General features: G+C 39.9%; 1 protein-coding gene across 4 annotated transcripts in view; it reads left to right on the forward strand.

The window, feature by feature from the left end:
* Positions 1 to 19543, forward strand: part of DENND5B (DENN domain containing 5B) — a 109582-nt gene that overhangs the window by 66209 nt on the left and 23830 nt on the right. For 2 of the 4 annotated variants that reach the window (XM_020789005.3, XM_020789006.3), the window contains 5 exons: positions 6452 to 6988; positions 8701 to 8932; positions 11983 to 12133; positions 15312 to 15405; positions 17783 to 17893. In XM_020789005.3, coding sequence (XP_020644664.2) covers positions 6452 to 6988; positions 8701 to 8932; positions 11983 to 12133; positions 15312 to 15405; positions 17783 to 17893 — 1125 coding nt within the window. The remainder of the gene's footprint in view (positions 1 to 6451; positions 6989 to 8700; positions 8933 to 11982; positions 12134 to 15311; positions 15406 to 17782; positions 17894 to 19543) is intronic. The other 2 variants (XM_020789007.3, XM_020789008.3) reach the window with 1 other exon arrangement.

Below are 19543 nucleotides of genomic sequence, written 5' to 3' on the forward strand. Positions count from 1 at the left end.
AATATTTCATATTATTTACTTACTTCCCCAAAACAAATATGACTAAATAATGGATTTTGTTTGTTTGTTTGTTTGTTTGTTTGTTTGTTTACTAATGAAATAATTCATGTCTTAAATAAAAGAAAAACCAGGGATTTCCAGTGCCCAAAATAGGCAATTGTACTTGATACAGGACAAATACAATTTTTAAAATTTTAAAAATATTTAAAATTCATAAACTTAGGCTCGTTCTCTGGAAATCAAATTCTTTCCTTTAGGCTAATTATAAAATACAGTGGGGCCCCGCTTGATGACGATAATACGTTTCAGCAAAATTGCTGTTAAGCGAAATCGTCGTCAAGTAAAAAAAATCCCCATTGAAATGCATTGGAAACCAGTCAGTGCGTTCCAATGGAGAAATACCTCTTCGTCCAGCGAAGATTGCCCATAGAGAACCGCCATCAGCTGTTAAAAATCGCTGTAATGCGAAGCTTCCGTCCAGAAAGCAACCATTTTGAGAAGGGAGGGAAGCCATTTTGTGGAACCGGAAAGGAGCCATTTTGAGAAGGGAGGGAAACCATTTTGTGGAGCTGGAAAGCAGCCATTTTGAGAAGGGAGGGAAGCCATTTTGCGGAACCAGAAAAAACAGGCTCCTAATCAACGTAAAGTAGATTTCCCCCATTATCGCGATCGCAAAAATGTCATCGTCAAGCGATTTTGACGTCATGCGGGGTAAGCGTCTAGTGGGGCATCACTGTAACTAGTTTTAAATTTATTTCTGTCCATATTAATACTGTCAGTTGAAAAAGCCCCTCTTGTCCTATAGTAGCCCAAATAAATTCTTTAAAATTTAGTTTTTAATTTAATTTTGTTTTTCAGAGGATTGGGAGTGCTGGGGCAGGGGGAATACTGAAACATGACAGAATCCCATCCTTCACTTACTAGAGGGCACAAAAGAACTTCATAAGCAATCTTTTAACTTTTAAAAAAACCTGGGTTGTTGGAAAGTTGGGAGCTATTTTTGAGATATAGGGTCTAAATGCACCGTATGGGCTGCTCTTTTCCAACCTCCAGTATAAACATTTACTGTTGCCAGCACTGAGATGTAAGTGTTGTTTCTTATAGGAGCAGAAATCTTTTGTAAAGCTTTTGCTTCTCTCAGATCCATCTATAAGGACACCTAAAAATCCTCTTCATATTTTTCCAGTCTTAGTGCAAGTAAGAACACTTGGCTACATTCATAGTTCAGACAATACAGTACTTATTTTCATTACATGATTCTGAAATGATACCCACATTTATGTGTATGTGTGGAAAATGATTGGATTTTCTTCTGTGCTTGAGAGTTAAAACGTTGTACAAAATGTAGTGGCCAAAATCCTGTTGCTTATGTAGTAAATTGCCTTAGAGTAGGCCCACTGAATCAGTGGAGATTTAGTAAGTCAGCTCCTCTGTATGTTCCACTGATTCAAATGAGCCTACTTGAACTATGACTTACTATGCTAAAATTAGTCAAAGAAGGCCCATTTTTATCAATGGAACTTAAAGAGGAGTAGACTCAGTTAATCCCCATTGAGTCTATTCTAGTGTGATTTACTATGCTAAACAGCAGGATTTGGGCCAATATCATGACAAGCATAATATTTTGGCTTTGAAACTGTCATCTGACAATGATTTTCTTCTAAGCGCACTGTGATCTTTTAGCCTTTTGTTTCTGATCATGGGGCGTTCTTGGCAAAGATACTGGAGTGGCTTGCCATTTCCTACTCCGGGATTTGGATATCCCGGACAACCCAGACAATGTAGTTGCTGACCTTGAGCCAGACATCCTGGAGAGCGAAGTCAAGTGGGCCTTAGAAAGCCTGGCAAACAACAAGGCTAGTGGAGGTGATGGCATTCCAGTTGAACTACTTAAAATCTTGAAAGATGATGCTGTTAAGGTGCTACATTCAATATGCCAGCAAGTTTGGAAAACTCAACAGTGGCCAGAGGATTGGAAAAGATCAGTCTACATCCCAATCCCAAAGAAAGGCAGTGCCAAAGAATGCTCCAACTACCGGACAATTGCACTCATTTCACACGCTAGCAAGGTTATGCTCAAAATCCTCCAAGGTAGGCTTCAGCAGTATGTGGACCGAGAACTCCCAGAAGTACAAGCTGGATTCCGAAGAGGCAGAGGAACTCGAGACCAAATTGCTAACTTGCGCTGGATTATGGAGAAAGCCAGAGAGTTCCAGAAAAATATCTACTTCTGCTTCATTGACTATGCCAAAGCCTTTGACTGTGTGGACCACAGCAAACTATGGCAAGTCCTTAAAGAAATGGGAGTGCCTCACCACCTTATCCATCTCCTAAGAAACCTATATGTGGGACAGGAAGCAGCAGTCAGAACTGGTCATGGAACAACTGAGTGGTTCAAAATTGGGAAAGGAGTACGGCAAGGCTGTATACTGTCCCCCAGCTTATTTAACTTATATGCAGAATACATCATGCGGAAGGCTGGATTGGAAGAAACCCAAGCCGGAATTAAGATTGCCGGAAGAAATATCAACAACCTCCGATATGCAGATGATGCCACTCTGATGGCAGAAAGTGAGGAGGAATTAAAGAACCTTGTAATGAGAGTGAAAGAGGAGAGTGCAAAAAACGGCCTGAAACTCAACATGAAAAAAACTAAGATCATGGCCACTGGTCCCATCACCTCCTGGCAAATAGAAGGGGAAGATATGGAGGCAGTGTCAAATTTTATCTTCCTGGGCTCCATGATCACTGCAGAAGGAGACAGCAGCCCTGAAATTAAAAGACGCCTTCTTCTTGGGAGGAAAGCGATGACAAATCTTGACAGCATCTTGAAAAGCAGAGACATCACATTGCCAACAAAAGTCCGAATAGTCAAAGCTATGGTTTTTCCTGTCGTGATGTATGGAAGTGAGAGCTGGACCATAAAGAAAGCAGACCGCCGAAGAATTGATGCCTTTGAATTGTGGTGCTGGAGGAGGCTCTTGAGAATCCCCTGGACTGCAAGGAGAACAAACCTACCAGTTCTAAAGGAAATCAACCCTGAGTGCTCACTGGAAGGACAGATCCTGAAGCTGAGGCTCCAGTACTTTGGCCATCTCATGAGAAGAAAAGAGTCCTTGGAAAAAACCCTGATGTTAGGAAGGTGTGACGGCAAGAGGAGAAGGGGACGACCGAGGATGAGATGGCTGGACAGTGTCTGCGAAGCAACCAACATGAACCTGACACAACTCCGGGAGGCAGTAGAAGACAGGAGGGCCTGGCGTGCTCTGGTCCATGGGGTCACGAAGAGTCGGACACGACTAAACGACTAAACACACACAGCACTGTGATCAGATGATAGTCACACACCTCCTGGTTTTATATTACAAACTTTTTATATATTTTTGTTTTTAGAAAAAGAGCCAGTTTGTTTCTAAACTCATGGTCATAGTGATACAGATTAAATAAATGTCATTGTTAGCAGTGAAGATAAGAGGTTAATGTAGAGCTTAATTCTCTCTTTTGGGTATAAATGGTTTTTAATTTTTAGAAACTTCATTTTGTTAACTTTTTTCATATTGCTGGTACTAAGATAATAGCTTGATATGTAACAGAGAAGGGAAGGAAATGGGATGTGATTGTGGGTGTTTTGATGCAGGGTTTTCTGAAGCCTGTAAAACTATTTGGTCTTTAGCAAATAAATCCTACTGAATTGTGATTCCATTCTGTGCTGCTTTGATTGTTCAAGCCATGTTCCAAGGGAGTGGAATTGAATGCAAACCATTATTCATGTGAGATAAAATTCTAACCACTGCTCATCATGGATTCTTCAGAGTGTTAATCAACATCAGTATTGATTTGGGGTGCTGTTGGAAACAGGGATCCCAGAAAATCTTCTGGATTCAAATCCCATTGCTCGTTGTAAAAATGATTTTGTACAAGAGAATGCCTTTTGAAATGTAATCTTGAGAGATAAAGGCATATTCTGTTTCAGCCTGAAAGCACAGAAAGAATTGCAGGACTGCAGATGATTTAATGGTTGTCTATGCAAACAGATTGCTTTTGCACAATCCCTTGTCCCATGGTATCTGCCAAAGTAAGCAAGGGAAGTCGTGGGAGCTAAAAATGCTTTCAAAAATTTCCAACCTTGGAAAGTTGTCCTTTGCTATTTAACGTTCTGTTTAAAAAATATTTCTAAACATACGAGCAAGCTAATTAATGTAATTTGGGGGTTTAGTTTGGATTACAGCCCTTTTCTTCCTGTTAGAAGCAGAGTACGCAAGTGTTCTTCTACCACTTCATGCCCCGGAGAAATTGACAGAGCACTGGTACCAATTAAACAGCAGTTCAAAGACTAACAAGAACTCACTGCCATTGCCCTTGTGAATATCTAGGTCTCCAGTTATGCTATTTTGTCATGCCTGGTACATCTGAGGCCTCTGCTCCCTCAGGGGAAATAAACTGGTTTCAGCACTCAGTTCATTCAACACAGCAAAATTCATGAGCACTGAATTTCAGATATCGTTTGCATTGAGAAAATAGCAAAATATCACTTTATTTTTTCCAAGATGTCACTTTACTTCTCAGGCTTCTGTGGTTTATCTAAAAGTTAATTTCATGTTTTCTTCCGGCTTTTGAAACAGAGAATTCAATTTATGGAGAGAAATTACTATGTATATTTTAATACAGTGGTCCTCAACCTTGGGCCTCCGGATGTTCTTGGACTACAACTCCCAGAAGCCTTCACCACCACCTCTGCTGGTCAGGATTTCTGGGAGTTGAAGTCCGAGAACATCTGGAGGCCCAAGGTTGAGGACCACTGTTTTAATACATCAGAAATCAAGCCCATTGTTGGGCAGCTGCCTTAGATGGCAGAATCTGGATTCTGTGAGATAAGTAACTGGTTAGCTGCTGGATATAATATATTCTTATTGTTGTGAGTGTAGACACGACTGGACTATGCTACCTGTGACACTAAAATGTTTTTGTGTCAAACTTGTCTGTTGCCTCAGTCCTGCTACAATTGCTTGAAAGGGGTTTGAAAACATTTAAAAATTTCCCCCAAGGATTGCTTATGAACATATTGCTGCCTATTCAAATTAAGTTGTATTTTGTGTTTTATGTTTTTGTAATTTAATTCTGGTATTTAAAAAAAAAATAGTTTCAGACTCCCTTTTTTGAGGTATTAAAATATTTAATTTTTAATTAAATCAGTATATTTAACCAGTGTATCTTCAGTCATTCAATAGCAGTACACAGAAGAGTATAATAAGGAAGTCTGAAAATACCATAATAAAATTGCAGTGACAAAAGAAGAAAACCTGTCCCCCAGCATGAAAGTCTGAAGATGATCAAACCACTGAAAGCACTAAAAGCTTAACACCTACCTTTAAAAGCCAATTAAAAACATGGATGTATATTCAGCCCTTCCCTCCAGGCAATACTTGGTTTTTCTTTTTATTCTTTATTTATTTCTTACTCTATTTTTGTATTGTAATTTACTATTGGATGACTTATGTGTTATATTATTGCTTTTATGTTATATTGGAAGCTGCCTAGAGTGGTCCTATAGACCAGATGGGTGGGATACAAATTAAATCAAATCAAATCAAATCAAATCAGATCAAATCTAAATAAATAAATAAATAAATAAATAAATAAATAAATAAATAATTTCCAGCATCTGTTTTTCCAAAAGATGTGATAAAGATGTGAAAACAAATATAAAGCTTGGTACTTTAATAAAAAATTTGATATATGTACACTACACAGTTAGATGACTTTGATGGAACTCTCTCACACCGAATCTTTTCCTTTGTCAAAGTATAAATCCCAGGATCCCATAGGATATTGCAAGGCAGTTGAAGTGGTGTCAAACCACTAGAACTAATTAACGTGGATACAATAATTGTGTTACAGCTGCCTCAATGTGGTTTTGTGTATGATGGGTTGTAGGAAGTTTTTCATATTTCTATAGCAAGCAAAACAGTGGCCGAGATCCTGTTGTGTGTGCAACTTCACATTTCAGATGACATAGTCAGCCATGGCCATTTGGAGAGAGTTACAAATTTCCTATCTTTCCCCATCCTAGTTCTGGGGATCCCTTTCATCCTAGAGAAACCTTGGGGAACTGTAGAATTTGTAGGGGAGGACTCTTTAAAGCCCCAAAATTTCCACAATGAGTCCTGGTCACAATAGGATGCTGGCTATTACATTTGACTATTTAACTATACTGTACAGTATATAAAAATGTGCCTTAATGCTATCTCATGAGGAAGGCCTAGGGTGAAATAGCAGGTTAGCTGAGTACCTCTGAGGATATTTTGTTGGCCAAATGAAATATTTGAATATGGGCTGTTGAGTCTAAACACTGTGCTTGTTTTTATTGCCTACAGTTTTACTTGTACAGTATAGGGATACAAGGTGTGAATTTCCATCTCTCATATATCTGTTTTCTCCTCCGCCCCCGCAGGCCAACCTCTGTTTTGTGGATATCGATAACCACTTTATAGAGTTGCCAGAGGAACTTCCTCAGTTTCCCAACAGACTGGATTTCATCCAAGAAATCTCTGAAGTCCTCCTCCAGTTTGGAATTCCCCTCGAGGGTACCCTCCATGGCAGTGAGAGCGCCACCAAGTTGAAAAACCTGGTCCTCAATGACTTGGCCAATGATAAAAAGAATGGGAACATACCGAGCAACACCATCAACATGTATGAGCTACTGAAAGGCAACGAAACCATTGCCCGCCTTCATGCTTTGGCAAAGAGGACAGGGGTTGCAGTGGATAAAATGAACATTACCGCTCCTCTGGCAGAAAAGGAAAAAGATGCTAAACTCCAGTGTGAAGATGGGGAGCTGAGGGACTACAAACTCAACGTGCAGCTTCGGGAGGTCTTTGCTAACCGCTTCACACAGATGTTTTCTGATTATGAGGCATTTGTCATCCAAGCAGCGCAAGACAGGGAATCGTGGCTGACAAACAGGGAACAGATGCAAAATTTTGACAAAGTAAAAGCAGCCAGTTTTTTCTCTCTTCTAAGCTAATTCAACTTCCTTATATTTTACAGCTTTATATCTCAGGGATATGCTCTTTCCTGTGTATGTGAAAGTTTCCAGGTTTAATCTTTGGCATCTGTTAGTCATATGGGCACCAGCTAGATAACTCAGCAAATTATGTATCTAGCTGCAGAGTCAGAGGTTGGGACTGCAATTCCCCACTGTGGTTAGGCAGGCAGGCAGGCAGGTAAGGTAGGTAGTTCCTCCCTCCCTCCCTCCCTCCCTCCCTCCCTCCCTTCCTTCCTTCCTTCCTTCCTTCCTTCCTTCCTTCCTTCCTTCCTTCCTTCCTTCCTTCCAAATGTGCCACCTACAAGAAGAGCCAGCCTGTGTAGCCTTGGGCAAGCTGCACCATCCCATGGCATCCCCTAAGGAAGGGAACAGTAAACCAATTCTGAGTACTCCTGACCTAGAAAATCCTGAAAAGGATCATTATAAGTCAGAACTGACTTGATGGCATGCCATCATAATTAGTAATAGAGACGACAGAGCTCACTTTTTATTTGAAGAGGTGGTAATAATAAAAAATCCTGGCTTCAAATTATGTATGGTAGATAATTTGTTTTTAGTTTTCACTTCAAGGTGAACTCACTTAATTTTGCACTTTCTAACCAATACTGTACCTGAAAAAACTAAGATATTGCAGCAAAAATTGCACTTCTCTAAATTTTTAATGGCATTTTATACAAAATATTATATTATTTATATTATTTATTTATTTATTTATTTATATTATTAGGGCACAGTGCCCATACAAAATGTGGATACTAGTGAAAATAATATGCAGAAATAGGTAATGATAGTTGCTTGCAAATTTATATATATATAATCTGCACATTACTTGTATTAAGATAAAGTGGACAAAATATGTCTAGAAGCTTGCATATAGATTTTATTTTTATTTTATCTTTGGATTATCAACATTAAGGGCCAATCATACAAAAAAGAATAGTATACAGTACTTGAGGTCCATTTTGGTTTTGTCCTGGGCCTGCTGACTAACTGTAAATACATTGAGGGGAAAATATATCTGTTACATATTGAAACTGAAAGGAGACGGGGGGGGGGGGAGAAGGATGATGAAACACTGTTGTGGAAACTTGTCAATCAAACAAATCCAAACTAGAATTGATGTTGTTGGTTTTTCTCCCGTTAGGAATGTAGATTTGATATTCCTTGTAATTTCTCTGAAAAATATATTAGTGTGTGTGTGTGTGTGTGTGTGTGTGTGTGTGTGTGTGTGTGTGTGTGTGTGTGTGTGTGTGTGTGTGTGTGTGTGTGTGTGTGTGTGTGTGTGTGTGTGTGTGTGTGTGTGTGTGTGTGTGTGAGTGAGAGAGAGAGAGAGAGAGAGAGAGAGAGAGAGAGAGTAGTATTGGCAGTAGTATTGGATATCAGTAGTATTGGCACAGGAATTGTTGATCTTTCAGAAAACATATTTCTGAACTAATTCTTTGGTCTGTTGAAGGCTATCCTTTTTGTCATTGAGGTATCTGTCCTTAAAAGATAGGTCCATCAAGCCCTTTGAGGAGAAAAGTTGGTTATATATTGCTCTTTTTTATTAGTCTTTGTATGATATTGTACTCTGCATGTATTCTGTGAAAGTATAGTTACAACAAAATTGGCTAGCCAATGAAATGATACAATGGCTTTTATTTATCTTTTTCTAGGCTTCATTTCTCTCTGACCAACCTGAGCCTTACCTTCCATTCCTCTCACATTTCATTGAAACCCAAATGTTTGCCACATTCATCGACAATAAAATTATGTCCCAGTGGGAAGAAAAAGACCCATTTCTGCGAGTGTTTGACTCTCGGATTGAGAAGATGAGACTGTATAATGTCAGGGCTCCTGCATTAAGAACATCTACGTATCAGAAGTGCAACACCTTGAAAGAAGCAGGTATGGATGATTGGTGAAAAAAAATTAAAAGTAAAAGAAGTTACTTGATCACTGTCTTTTACTCCATTTGAGTTATGGTTCCTGATATTTATTTGCTTTAATTTTCATTCTGTTTTTGAGTCTTTGATACAATGTACATTTTTATTACAATATAATAAAACATGGAAGGGCAATACAAAAGATGGAAGCAAAGTAAATGGATGAAATAGATTGCGTTAATACGGTATCTCACAAAATCAGCAGTACGTTTGACGTTAGAAATCTAACTCAGCAGCTAAGCTAAAAGGCTCCTGAAATTAAAAAAAGTTTAAGGAGATTCAAAGGATAACATAAAACAAGTCTTGTAACCTTCCTTGTGGTGTATAGAGCTGCCATCTCTGACATAGCCTTTGTTCTTAGTGTCAGAAGTTGGGGGAAGGATCATTTTGTTGTTGGCATTGTTAAACAATATAGAGTCAGAAATTTGTGCTCATCTATTGTGAAATCACCCAGACATTAATCAGTAGGTCCAGATCTTCATTATGTCATGCTCTTGATTTTGAGTACATTAAAATAGCTCTGACACAAAGTCAGCAGGCCATACCCTGGGGAACTTTGGCTTCAACAGGTGAATCTATCAGAGCTTTAAATACTGTGGTAGATTCAGGTACATTCTCAGACCATTCCCTGGACTGAGTGAGAACTTGTTTTCCCTCACTTGGCCATCGCTGAAGCCAAACACCAGATTAAAGGAAGAGGGTATGCAGCTCGATGTGTTATTAACTGGACCTGCAGTAAGCTTTTCCAAATGTAATAATATTGTGAATATGTGCATCGGTTGGTCCCCTATGGGGAAAAAGGTAGAGTATGGATAATTTAAATAATTTAAATTATGACATTGTTTTCTCAGTAGTGGAAACAGAAGTACTCACAGGCATGCAACTACCAGATGTTTGGCTGACCAGCTTAGGGATCATAACTATAGCTAGTTAGTTGGTATTTTAGCTGTTTATTAATTTTAATCCACATAGGGTCTTTAAGTCATAAGAGGAAGGCAAAAATTTAATAAATATTTTATGGAGTATAATCATCTTCACATGGGAGTCACTTATCTGGGAGCATGCCCCAGTTAACTTAGTGGGACTTAACTTCTGCATAGACATGAGTGAGATGTGAATTTTGTTGACAATAAATTATTATTATTATGTATAGGATTGCACTCATGTTGATGTGTTTTTTTGTGTGTGTTGCGGTGCAGTATCTTTTTGTGACTAATTTGTTTGGAATTCCACTGCTTAATAATTTGAAACAGTCTGACCCCTCATAAGGCTTTCACAAAGCAAACTGTTCTCACTATAGGAGTAAAGACATACAAGTATATGGACAGTAAAGTAATCTCTGTGACGCATGGAGGTCCCTGTGGGCTTAGCTGTGCAATTTGATTATTTTTTCTGTGGACAGTTCACTGGTGTCACCAAACATGTTTCTTTCAGGTAGCTCTATATAGAACTTTCCTGGAGTGGGGGAATCCCCAAGTTTGTTATTCATTTGCTTCTCATTTAGAAATGAAATAGAGGAGGGTTTTTTTAAAAGACATTAATTTGTGTTTCAAACTGTTTCACTTTCCAGACCCGTTTTCTTTCCAAAGACTAGTTTTGTTTGATATTGTGGTACCAGAACTCTTGTATCTCTGTTTTGAAAGGCAGTGTGTGAGTTGATTGCAATAACAAGCTTCCTTTTGTTTTCTCCTTCCCACAAATGTGAATCCAGCACCAAATGTTTGTTTAATGAACATCTCTTTTATACATAGAGACATGTAACTTTGCATTTCTTTACTTTTGGTGTTTTTCTGCAATTGTGCACCAAGTTGTTTGGTGTAATCCAAGGTTTGTAATGGTGTCATGTTCTGCGATGTGCTCCTTCTCCTATGGATTTACAGTGGACCCTCTACTTAAGGAATTAATCTGTATTGGAACGGTGGCTGTAAGTCGAAAAGTCTGTAGGTCGAATCTCCATTGACCTACAATGCATTGAAAACCGATTAATTCCACAACTGGCAGTTTTTATTCTATTTTTGTTCCATTTTGTTTTTTTTCTGGTCTGTAGGTCGATTCTCCGGCTGCAAGTCGAATCTAAATTTTGCAGCCAGAGAAGTCTGTAAGTCGAGCCGTCTGTAAGTCGAGGGTCCACTGTAGCTGAGACTTTGATTGACCTACAGTGGACCCTTGACTTACAGACGGCTTGAGTTACAGACTTCTCTGGCCGCAAAATTTAGGTTTGACTTGCAGACTGAGATTTGACTTACAGACCAGAAAAAAACCAAAATGGAACAAAAACAGCCTGTTACGGGATTAATCGGTTTTCAATGCACTGTAGGTCAATGGAGACTTGACTTACAGACTTTTTGACTTGAGAACCGCGTTCCAATACGGATTAAGTTCTCAAGTCAAGACCCCACTGTAATTTCCCTTTTCCTGGTGCTTCTGTCTTCTGGAACCTCACCTGCTGCTTTATTCTTCTGGAATCTTCAGACTCTAGGTCTGGAGCCCAAGAGGAATACTGTGTACCAGTGCTATCAGACAGGATTTCATTAAAGAAGATTGCCCCTACTACTCCTTTTAAAAAAGTGTAATTTCTCCTGTGCAATGGTTAAACATGCACAAAAATCACAGAATTGACCTGCAGTCCTTTTCTTTTTTATTACCTGACCCACAATTCTCCAGCCTCTAAAATTCACTTGTCTGCCTTCTTCCTACTTGCTTTCCTATTCACCTATGTGTCCCCACCTTATTAAATTCCACATTTCCAGTTGATGGCTTTCACAGATACCTACTTTTCATCTTACTTTGTAAACTATCCACCTTATTTTATACCTTTCTTGAAGTCTCTCCCTTCTAAAGACAATGTCCCATCCATTGATGGCCATTATTTTTGGCTCACTGTTGTAGAGAGTGAGACAGGAATTCTCCAGGGGAGCAGGTTCTAAATGTAAATTCTTGCTGTAGCAGAATCATTATTTGGTTGAAGTGGCTAAAAGTTGTGCTTTTTTATACACTGTTTACTGTTTTCAGCTCAGGCTATTGAACAGCGTCTGATGAAGATAGATCACACTGCAATTCATCCACACTTGCTTGATATGAAGATAGGGCAAGGCAAATATGAGCATGGCTTCTTTCCCAAACTCCAGTCAGATGTGTTATCAACTGGGCCTGCTAATAACAAGTAAGCTTTAACAAATGTAATAATATTGTGAATATGTGTCTCAGTAGGTCCCCTTTGGGGAGAAAAGTGGCATATGAATAATTTAAATTATCACATTGCTTTGTCAGTAGCGGAAAGAGACCTCGAAAAGTTGTTGAATTGCTCTATAGTTCCCACCATCATTGTAATGTACCTTCTGTGAATCAGATGTGAAGCATGTGGCCCAATAGAGATCGTTTGGGGTGCATGTACCATTTGCAGTCCTCTGTATTCCCTGGACATTGGATTTCAACCTTGCCTGCAGAATTCTTATTTTGCATCTATAGGTGCACTGTGGTAATTCCACCTCCACCCCCCATTGTTGGACATGTTAAGATTTGGTTTTTTCATTAAAAGTTTTTGATCTTACTGTTTTCTGTTAGTAAAAGAAATTCCAGTAAAGCAGGAGCAAACATCTTAATTTGGTTTCTTCAGTTGGTTTAAACTACAGTAGTTGTTAAATTGGAGCAAATCAGACATGTGTGCTGCAAAATCAAAATGATTAAATAAGCTCCCTAATACGCTAATCTCTACTGATTATCCTGTAATTCTTTGTAATTACTTACAAAGGAACATAATGCAGTGTGTATATTGGAGGTTGCTAGAGCAATTTGGAAGTAGAAGATATGATCTTATGAAACACTAATATGGTTTGTATCTATTCTTCTGCTGCTGATTAAAAGAATTAAACAAGTGTTTCCATGCTTGTGTAACTCTTGTAGACAAGCAGGGGTGGCCTGCCTTCAAGAAGAACCTTTAGCCCTCCAGATTTTATGGATTATAATTCCCATAATCCTTTATAATTGGCCTTGCTCGATCATTTGATGGGAGTAGTAGGCCAAAATATCTGGAGGGCCAAGGTTCCTCATCCCAGACTTAAAAAATAATCTTCTGCAAATGGCTTGGTTAGAAATGTCATCATCTGGAATTTTCCCCAGTAATAGCAGCTGACCTTTGGAAATGAAGTATTAATAACCTATGTCCACTTCTGCATGCTGGAACCCTAGCCTTTAAGGAGCCATTTTCTCCTGTCATGGAGATGTAATCCATTATCTCTCTGAGTCCAAAAACCCACTTACAGAAAGTGAATTTAAAACAAAATTAAATGAAAAGTCTGTATACAATCTTGGGACTCCAGCAGGTGAAATTGGTGGCCATGGTAGGTGATGGATTCTGGGAATTCTAGTCCAAAAATAACTTTTGCAAGCTGTGGGATTTCCTACCTATCTTAGCAAGAGTGAGAAGAGGGAACAAAAGACAGGGAGAGCTACTTCTCTTTCTTAAAGGAAGCAAAATGATCCCCTGATGAGGCTTTGATATTCTTGATTGTCAAGCCCGGTGTGGGGGTGGGGTGGGGCTTCCTTAGCACCTTCAGATGTCTGTAACCACTTCAGAGCTCTAGTGTTGCTAACATTGATGAAGAATATTAAACTTTAACAAGTTGCTGTCTTTAGCTTTGGGGAGTTTGTTTCAGTACAGATGCTCACCAGAAAGGCTTTTAGGCAAGCTGAGAGTTAGTGTAGCCCATTGGGTATAAGGGCTGAATTTGGGCCTTTGAGCTTGGTTGCTCTTGAAAGAGAGTTTGAGAACATAACCTGTTTTTACATTTTTGCCCTATGAGACTGTAGTTCATCTAACTGGGATGCTGCATACTGTACATGGAAAACAATCGAATAATCCACTCACTCTGTTGTAGCATGCCCAGTTAAGATTAATGGGTGCTGTGCAGAATCTTAATGTTTTGGCTAAAATGCATTGCATACTGCCCTATTTACAGTTAAGCCTTCTTTTTTTAAAAAATGTTCATCATTTATTTAAAAAATTTAATAGTCTGAATTGTATTTCTTATTGGGCTTCAGCAGTGGCTTAGAGTATGGATAGAGTGATGGACTAGGGCTCAAGAGAGCTGGGTTTAGTTCCCCAGCTCTGCCATGGAAGCTCACTAAGGGAGTGGCACTGGTAAAACCCCTCCTTCAATTCCGCACTTGCCTTGACCCACCCTGTGAGGGTTGCTATAATGCACTTCTGTCTTGACTTGGTATAACAACAACAGTTAGTGTACAGTTTTTAAAATAGAATAGTTTGAAACAAAGAATGAAAGAAAAAGCTCAAAGACAAGAGTACAGTATAGAAATTAGCGAAGGCATTTTGTGGGAACATGAAAAGCACCTCCAAGACAGGAGATCTGTCCCCCGTCAAGCATCTTTCCCTACTCAGAGCTACATACCGCATTGTATGAGAAAGAAAAAAAGCCGTGTGGTGCTTGTACAGTATTCAGAATCAATAATAGTTTCCAATTTATTGAAAAACACTAATATTTTGAGTCCAACAGTGCCGTTTTGTTCATTATGGAAAATGCCCATCAGAACCTCTCAGGGAACAATATGCAGCCAGTGCAGGGAGGTCTGCATCGCTCAAGCAGGATTGGTCCACCTGAGGACTGCATCCTCCTCTAACCACTAGGCGATAGCTTTAATTTGGCTCCAACTGACATTTTCTGGCTAGGTTGCCAGCAAGATGTAATTCCCAACTCTTTAGACACAGAGAATGTTTTGTTTCTGTATGCCCTTTTTCCCACTTGAACAATCTATATACTTCCAGGCGAGGTAATGATTTGTTGATTTACTACCCCTTGTTTAGAGAGAAAGACTACTCATCCTACCTTGCCTGAAGCAAAACCTGATACCTGTACCTGACACAACAAGCTTCCACTTGGGATGTTATTTTAACTCATGTTCTGATACTGTAAGACATGATCAAGATGATTTTTAGACTTTTATGTTCCTTCTCTGACCCCATCAAAATTGACCATGATTGGCAATATAAACGGTCCTGATGGACTTGAAACTCACCAGTTTTTAATATTTGACTGTTCCAGTAAAGGTATTACAAACTTTTGTTCTGGGATACTTAATGCCCTGCGTAATAGATCTCCCCAGCCTCAAAGCCCAGTTCTCAAAAACACACCGCCTTCCATGAGGTCCCACCTAATCGTCTGTGTGGTTTGGAATGTGTCATTTTTGGTTACTTGATAGAGATGCCAGCCTTGTATGTTTATGTATTAAATTGTAAAAAAACGAGACAAATACATGTATTCGTTAATGAGATTATGATATCGTACAACATCTCTACCTTCTTTCCTTTCTGTCAACAACCTTAGTCGATGGGTGAGTCGTAGCGCCACAACACAGCGCAGAAAAGATCGCATCCGGCAACATTCGGAGCACATTGGTTTGGACAATGACTTGAGAGAGGTACTTGCTGATGTTAATAAGCTGGTAGATTTGGGTACCCTGTTCTAGAAAAAAATAATGGAAATTTTCAGAAATTTTACATCTCTATTCACAAACACACACAAATGCATACACTCATGCCTATTCATTAGCTGACTCCCATACATGGTCATATATATCCTGCCCCTGGCATACCCTGGAAAAATGAAAATTACTTCTGAAGTTTCTCCTCCATAATATGTCGTAGTCATGTAGTGCACATTTTGCATCCACATTCCACACTATTATCTGCTCATAGTAGGCAACACATGGCAAGACAGCATGAGAATGTAGAGCAAATTTCTATGTATGAGTGAAAGGTAGCAGCCCAATCTTACACGCAACTTAACCATTCTGTCTTAGAGCCCCAAATCACCATTCAGTTTGCCTGTTGGTAGTGTATCTTCTTGAGAGATCTCGTTTTGCCACTTGCACCTCCAGTGCTTCCTCTGTATTGAGGTGGGGGCCAGGGGCTGAGGCCTCCACTGAGTGATGAGGTGAGAAGGTGGCCTCGGGGTTGCAGGTTGAGAGCATCCCTTTTGTACCTCTTCCCTGTGGGAAGCATACCTGTGCCAGGACCCTTGTCCAGGGGTCCTCCATAGGAGTGTAGTCCACCATACCCTCCACACTGAAGATGGGGTCCAGCTCCTCTGGAGTGCCACACCACACCTCTTCCTCCTCCAATTCCATGGACTCCCAGTGTACCGGTCTCTGTCTCCTCTTCAGATTCCAGCTCTACCCCTTTCCAAGCCCCTCCTCTGCCAAATCCTGTCCCTTGATCCCCCTCAGCTGCCTGCTAGCCCCAGCCCCCATCTCCTCACCTAGCTGGGCCCTGTAGATCACCTCCTACTTTCCACCCTGAGCCTGCCGCCTCATGTCTGCATCCACCTGAGGCTTGGCCCTTGTCCTGTCTTATGGGCTCTCCAGGGGATGCGGGGTGAAGGCAGATGGCCTGCTTGAGGCACCCATAGTGGGTCATCGGGCTTCCTTCTTTTGCCTTTATAGGAGGCAGAGCAAAACAGCAGAGTTAGAGGTATCGTGACAGAAGAGCAAATGAATAGTAATTTGATATACTGTATACTGATTGCAATATTGATGACCGTGAGGGAGCGAAATGCTTGTGAGAGTTTTCTCTTTCAGGTGCCAAAATAGCTCACCTAACTAGCAATATTGCAGGCACCTTTTTCTTGGCATGTGGAATTGGGTGAGCTGTGTTAGCCTGACGGAGCAAAAACGGAAAATAGAATTGTGGTACCTGAAAAACAAATATGTTTTATTTGACATAAGCTTTGGACAGCAGCCCAGTTTATCAGATGCAAGTAGACTGCAGTCCACAAAAGCTTATGTCATATAAAGCTTGTTTGCCTTTCAGCTGTCACAAGACACTGTGTTCTACTCATGTGGAACGTAAACTCCCATTTTGCCTTGTCAGCAGCCTGGCCTCCTCATGAACTGAGGGCATTACATTTAGTTCAGTTTTTGAAGTGTTCGCTTTAACACCCTATTTTAAGCTGTTTCCCTTAGCTCTCTTTGCCTGACAACAAGTGTCTGGAGAAAGTTTGTCTTGTTTGAAAGACTTTAGAGATGAAGAAAGGTATTGCCCAACTTTGGACTTTGTTTCTAAGACTGTGTGTTGTAAATGCCCCTGGACTCTAGGAGAAGAAGGTGTTGGGGGGGTGGGGTGACAGACATAATTTACTGCTGTACTTCAGCCAACAAAATTTATTGGGCAAGCCTTGGTGCGTGTGTTGTGAGAGAAAGAAAGGTAGAAATGGTGGGAGAGAAAGGTTACTTAGCCTTTTAATAGGGGAAGTGCTATCATTAGATCTGTGCCTGAAATGTTTAAGATTCTTGCATCCGTTATTAAAACTTCATCTTGTCCATGCCTTGTCATCATAATCATCATCTCTCTTCTTTGAAAACAGAACAAAACACTTAACTCTTCAGCATGACTAAAGATTGTGCTTTTTTCTCATTGTATTTCCCTTTTACCAAGGAAAAACTTTCTTATGCTGTTTTGCTTATGTGTCATTAATGAACTCAGCATACATTGCATGCTGCAGCATGTTAGGGGAGGGTGGAAACTTTGCATTTCATAGGTGCAACTGTGGAGGCCTGTGCCACTGAAAGCGAAGCAGCATTTGTGGACATGAACTGTGGTTAAACATGATAGCTCAAATCAAAGTCTTTTGCTGTTGTATTTCTCTTTCTTCCATGCCTTTTTAGTTTGTTGCTATTGCTGCTGAATTTATTCTTTGTTTTCCTTTCTCTTTTTACTTTTATCCTTATGCATGCTTATTTCGCCTTCTTTTTCCTCCATCTGCTGTTTCTGCCATTGACTGTGTCTGCCTCCTCTTAGCCATCGGCGGAGTTCTTGATTCGTCAGAACTCAATGGCATTCTGGGAGTGGGATCAGGGCCCACCCCCTCCTACACGGCCACCTAAAAAATCATTCTCTGAATGTTGCCTGGTATGTGTTCTTTAATTTTGCCAAGAGCTGCCTGCCTTTCCCATCACACTAATCACTGCTTTTTTAGGGGTAGGTTTTTATGCACATTTCATTCATAAAGTGTGATTCTAGTTAGCTGAGTTATTCCCACAGTGGTATAGGTTCCACACCTTGTGGTCTGTTTCTAGATGTGAAGCCCACAAGAAAAACTCACATTCAAATATTCATCTTCTATAATATTGCTGGGCAGGCAAAAATTGAAGATGTAAGGCAATCAGGTGGCAATCAGGCCAGCTGTACCTGTAACCTCTAAAACCCATTTGTTTTATCAATGTTGTTACATAGATCTGGAAAGGCTAATATTGGTAGGAACTTACTCTCATTTGTCTAACTCGAACCACACTTGAATTATCAGCGCCCATCTTCATCGTTTTTTAAAATCTTTTTAGCTTGCTGTATGTAGCTTTTTCTTCACTGCTGTTTGCTAGATGAGTTGCTGTTTGGGAATTAGACATCACTTTCTTTATTTTGGGTTGTGCTGGTGGAATTCAGATTGTTGCAGAGCTTGGAATTTTATTTTTAAAAAGCAAGCCATTAGCAATTTTTTTAAAAAAGAGTATTACTTTAAGAATAACATGCTAGCAACATATTACAAATATGTTGCTTTAAAAAACCTCTTAGACTAGAAAAATTGCCAAAGCAACCAACAAAAATAAATAAATAGAAGAGACATGTGTCTAAACCACATTTTGGAAGTAGGAGGTAAATATTACTCATCATGGGAAAGATGTAACAGTGTTACAGGTCATCACATTACTTTGCCAAAATAGTATATCTCTGTTGCTTGAAAAAAAATTAACATATCACAAAAAAGTGTTTACTTGCACTTTGTTACTTCCAAGCTCTGAACTGTTGATGAAACACCCGTCTGGAGATTGTGACTTGTCCTGGCCTTTCTTAAAGCTGGGGGTGGAGGGGGGGAAGAAATAAATATCAGTCTTGCATGTGTCTCCTAGCACAATTTTGTTGTCCACTGCTGCAAGCAGAAACTGAAATTAAAGCTGAACGTGAGGTTGACCACATCTTTGTGGCTTAGAATATCTTTCCTCTTCTTTTCCTTAAATAAACGAGCCAGTGGCTTGGAAGCAATGTGCAAATGGGATAGAACTTGAAACAAATCTTTCCTCGTACAGCAGTCTTGAGCCCAGACTGACTGCATCTTTGGGCTATTGTTGGTTTTAAAAAAGAAGGAATTGGGGGGGGGGGGAGTCAATCTCATGTGTCAGATTCAGACCTGTAGGAAAATCACATTTGATTTGATCCTGAACTGTCAGGCATGAGATATTAAAAGGAAAAGATTTGCATTTGGTTCTTAAAGATGGATGTTTCAGACAGATTCAATTCAGAACTGTAGCATTTTATCAGGAGTGTGAGGTGTCCACTGAGAAAAGGCAGGTCCATCCTTCCAACCCACTCCGCCTTCCCTTGCTGTGGGCGATTCTGCTGTTATACAGACCGAAGCCAACCAGCTCAGCAGATTTGGGTTTACCGTGGAAAGTAGCAGAGTATCCATTGTTTTTAAAGACTTCTGCCTCAGGCACCAAAATGTCTTAGGTCTCTCTTGCATCCCATGTTCTCGATGAAGAAGCAGCTAGGTTGAGTTGTAGTCCA

Source organism: Pogona vitticeps, chromosome 5, assembly GCF_051106095.1.
Source record: "Pogona vitticeps strain Pit_001003342236 chromosome 5, PviZW2.1, whole genome shotgun sequence".
Lineage (NCBI taxonomy): Eukaryota > Metazoa > Chordata > Lepidosauria > Squamata > Agamidae > Pogona > Pogona vitticeps.